The 4,425-nt window shown below is 34.0% G+C and overlaps 1 protein-coding gene across 5 annotated transcripts in view; it reads left to right on the top strand.

Annotated features, from left to right (window-relative positions):
- Positions 1–4,425, top strand: part of ANKRD13C (ankyrin repeat domain 13C) — a 77,158-nt gene that overhangs the window by 17,378 nt on the left and 55,355 nt on the right. For all 5 annotated transcript variants that reach the window (XR_002122301.1, XR_002122300.1, XM_019628074.1 and 2 more), the window contains exon 2: positions 1,552–1,593. Coding sequence is in view for 3 of the 5 variants with exons in the window: in XM_019628074.1 (XP_019483619.1) it covers positions 1,552–1,593 (42 nt within the window). In the remaining 2 variants the exon portion in view is untranslated. The remainder of the gene's footprint in view (positions 1–1,551; positions 1,594–4,425) is intronic.

The raw sequence follows: 4,425 nt of genomic DNA, 5'->3' as shown, positions 1-4,425 counted from the left end.
GAGAGAGAATCATCTTGCCAGGCTTTGTCCAGCTATGAGTTTGGGGTAGATCGTATATGCATTTCTTAGAAAAAGTAATCAAGTCTTGCTTTATCCTTTACATGATTTCTTTCTCCTTTTCTTTTTTTCAAGATTTTATTGGGGAATTGGGGAAGGGTAATAGCCAAGTTGTTGTCCTTCAGTCTTAGTTGTGGAGGGCGCAGCTAGTTCAGCTCCAAGTCCAGTCGCCATCCAGCTGCCCGTTGGCAGCTCGGGGGGAGCTCAGCTCAAGGTGCCGTGTTCAATCTTAGTTGCAGGTGGGCATAGCCCACTATCGCATGCGGGAGTCCAACCTTGTTGTTAGGAGCACGTGCTCTCACCAGCTGAGCCATCCTGCTACCTGTTGGCAGCTCAGCTCGGGCGCAGCTCACTGGCCCATGTGGGAATTGAACCTGCGACCCTGTTGCTCAGAGCTCGCACTCTTAACCAACTGAGCCACTCGGCCGACCCTATGTGATTTTTTGATAAGTGTGCGTAGCTCATTTTATTGGCAAAATTTTTTCATGTACTGAGTTCTGTAAAAATGCTAATATTTGAAAATTTATATACATAAATTTTAATCAGTAACTTTATTTTCAAGTATTACTATAGGTTTTCTTAATTCTATAATCAAGAGTTTTTTAGGCTATAAATGTGACTTTGGATATCATGTTGAAATTAAATTAGTCATTCTATAACATCATCTGTAGGATGTAGTCCAAACTCTATAGCACAGCCTACAAATCCTCATTAATTTGTCTTTTGCTAACCTTTCCGATTTCATTATTTACTATTCTCCTATAAGCTCTTTACTCCCACTAGTCAAAAAACTTTTTTGGTGTATTTCCCAAACGTAACCTGTCCTTACATTTGAATGTAATTTGGGAGAATTTTTGTTTTGTTTTGTTTTGTTTTTAACATGGAATACTAATCAGCATTGCTTTGTTTGCCTACAAATTTCTAACCCGTTTTTTCAAGACTCATTTCAGTGTGGTCCATCTTCAATATTTAACTTCTCTGCACAGGCAAAGTTAGGTGCTCTGCCCTATGTTCCATTATCATGCTATACTCCCTTTTATTCTAGTAAATAATAACATTGATTTATTTTCATATCAGTCTCTAACAGAAAACTTCTGACAACTTGAAGATGGGATTGGGTCTTATTGATATTTATTTCCAAGGATGAGTATATGTAGGTGTTTAAATTGTTTGCTGAATGAACAAATAATGATACGATAGAGAAATTAGCAGCAAAGGAATCTGTGGAATCTGGAGCAGTCCCAAAAGCAAAATAGGTATCTTTTAGGGGGGCAGGTGGGAGTGGGGTGACCGAGGAAAGAGGAGTTGGGTACATTGTGTTAGAAACCATAGCATCCTCTGACTTTGAATTTGCCATATTAGCAGGATTATTTTGCAGTCATATTATTTTTGCTTAAAATCTGTCAGTGAAATTTCTGAAGGAGCTGAAAGTACTTTTAAATACATTTCCCTATGTTTTTAGACTAATTTCATTATTATTATTTTTTATTTTAGGAAACACTCCTTTACATCTTGCTGTGATGTTAGGAAATAAAGGTTAGTAAATATTTTCTTTTTTATGTTTAACTTCATTCATGTATAGTCAGTTATAAAATTTTAAGATGACTTTGTCTTTTGAATTTTTTTCTTTAACATAGTTTTATTGAATTATAATGCACATACCATACAATTTACTCATTGAAGTTGTACAGTTCAGTGGTTTTTAGTATTATTGGGTTGTCTGAAAAGTCATGATGCATTTTTGCAACAAAAAACATAAAAAAAATACGTCATGACTTTTCCGACAACCCAGTATATCCACAGTTGTGCAACTATTACCACAATCAATTTTACAACACTTTTATCGCTCCAAAAAGAAATCTGGTACCCATTAGTAGTCACTTTCCATGTCCCCAACTTCCCCTCTGACCCTAGGCAACAACTAATGTATTTTCTGTAGGTAGAGTTGCCTATTCTAGAAATTTCACTAAATGAAATCATTTATATGTGGTCCTTTGTGATAGATTAAAAAAAAAATTAGTTTCAGGTGTACAAAACAATGTAATAGACATTTCACCCCTCACAAAATGATAACTCCCCTCCCCAATCTATTGCCACTCTGACATCATATATATCTATTACAATTCCATTGACTCTATTCCCCATACTATACTCCATATCCCATGACTATATATATATATATATATATATATATATATAAAATTATAGTTTACATACAATATTAATTAGCTTCAGATGTACAGCTCAGTGATCAAGCATCTATACCGTCCATGAAGTGGTCTCTAATAAGACAAGTGCCCATTTGACACCCTACAGAATCTTTACAACATTATTGATTATATTCCCCAAACTGTCTTTCCTATCCCTGTGGCAATATTGTGATGGATTCTTTTACTTAATGTAATGTTTTCAATGTTTATCCATGTTGTTACATGTATCAATACTTCATTCCTTTTTATGTTGAATAATATCCCATTGATTGTATATACTACATTTTGTTTATCCATTCATCAGTTGATGGACATTTGAATTGTTCCACTTTTGGCTATTATGAATAATGTTGCTATGAACATTCATGTACTAGTTTTGCGTGGACATAGATTTTTATTTCTTTTGGCCATATACTTAGAAGTAGAGTTGCTGGGTCATATAGTAAATCGTGTTTAACATTCTGAGGAACTACCAAACTGTTTTCCACAGTGGCAGCCCCTGTTTACATTCTCACCAGCAACACACAAGGGTTCTATTTTCTCCACACTCTCACCAACGCTTATTATCTGTGGTTTTTATTACAGCTATCCTAGTGGCCATGAAGTGGTTTCTCATTATGGTTTTTTATTTTTTTATTTTTTAGTAATTCTTTTATTTTTCAGTTACAGTTGACATACAATATTATGTTAGTTTCAGGTGTACACCATAGTGATTAGACATTTATATAACTTACAGGTGATCACCCTGATAAATCTAGTACCCATCTGACACCATACATAGTTATTACAATATTAACTATATTCCTTATGCTATACTTTACATCCCCATGACTATTTTGCAACTACCAATTTGTACTTCTTAATCCCTTCCCCTTTTTCACCAATCTCCCCAACCTGTCTCCTGTCTGTCTACCATCATAATGTTTTCTGTATCTGTGAGTTTGTTTCTGTTTTGTTCGTTTATTTTATACTTTAGATTCCACATGTAAGTGAAATGATAATGGCATTTGTCTTTCTCTGTCTGACTTACTCCACTCAGCATAACACTGTCTAAGTCCATCCATGTTGTTGCAGATGGCAAAATTTCATTCTTTTTTTATGGCTGAGTAATATTCCACTGTATATATGTACCACCTCTTCTTTATTAATTCATCGATGGACACCCAGGTTGCCTCCACATCTTGGCTATTGTAAATAATGCTGTAATGAACATATGGATGCACGTATCCCTTCGAAGTAGTGTTTTGGGTTTCTTTGGATAAATACCAAAAAGTGGGATTACTGGGTCCTTCTTTTTCTCTTATTATCACTTTTGTTTTAAAGTCTATTTTGTCTGGTGTAAGTATTGCTACCCCCCTTTTTTTTTTTTTTCTATTTTCATGAAATATATTTTTCCATTCCATTATTTTCAGTCTGTGTGTATCCTTCTATCTGAAGTCTCTTGTAGGCAAGCATATGTGTGGTTTTATTTTTTTCTTTATCCATTCAGCTTTCGTATATCTTTTGATTGGAGCATTTAATCCATTTACATTTTTTTCTGTGACTTTCTTCACTATTTAAAAAAACAAAAATCAACCTGATTATTTTATTTGCTAACTGAGCTTAGGATTCAGTATATTAAAAATAATATTTTTATAGCATTTTTCTTCAAAGAGTTAGTGGAAATCCTGTACTAATCTGTATGCTTTTTGAAACTATGTTTTTGTTTTTAACTTGGTTATTTCATTAAGCAAATATTTATAATTTCAGGAGACTTATTTTCAAATATTAAGGTTTATTAATTATTATAACACTTGATATTCAAAGAGTTTTATAAGATTCTTTAATATGGACTATATTTTGTATATCTAAACTCATGAGTCTAGCTTTTTATATGGTAGTAGATGATTGTAAAAAAACTTAGTAATTGCTTATTCTTTAAAAAAACAACTCTGTGCTCGCTTTGAGAGCTCATACACTAAAAAAAACCCCAAACAAAAGACAAAAACAAAAAACCCATGCTACTCATAGACACGTGATTTAAAAGATCTACTTTAACAAATACCATATGATTTCACTTATATGTGGACTCTAAAAAACTGAATGGGCAAGGAAAGTGAACAGAGGTGGTCTCAGAGATGTGGGGGTGCAGCTGATGGCTGTTGGTTGGGGGGGTGGG

The sequence above is a fragment of the Hipposideros armiger genome, unplaced genomic scaffold (assembly GCF_001890085.2).
Source record: "Hipposideros armiger isolate ML-2016 unplaced genomic scaffold, ASM189008v1 scaffold_746, whole genome shotgun sequence".
NCBI lineage: Eukaryota > Metazoa > Chordata > Mammalia > Chiroptera > Hipposideridae > Hipposideros > Hipposideros armiger.
This window is presented reverse-complemented; position numbering and strand designations above follow the sequence as displayed.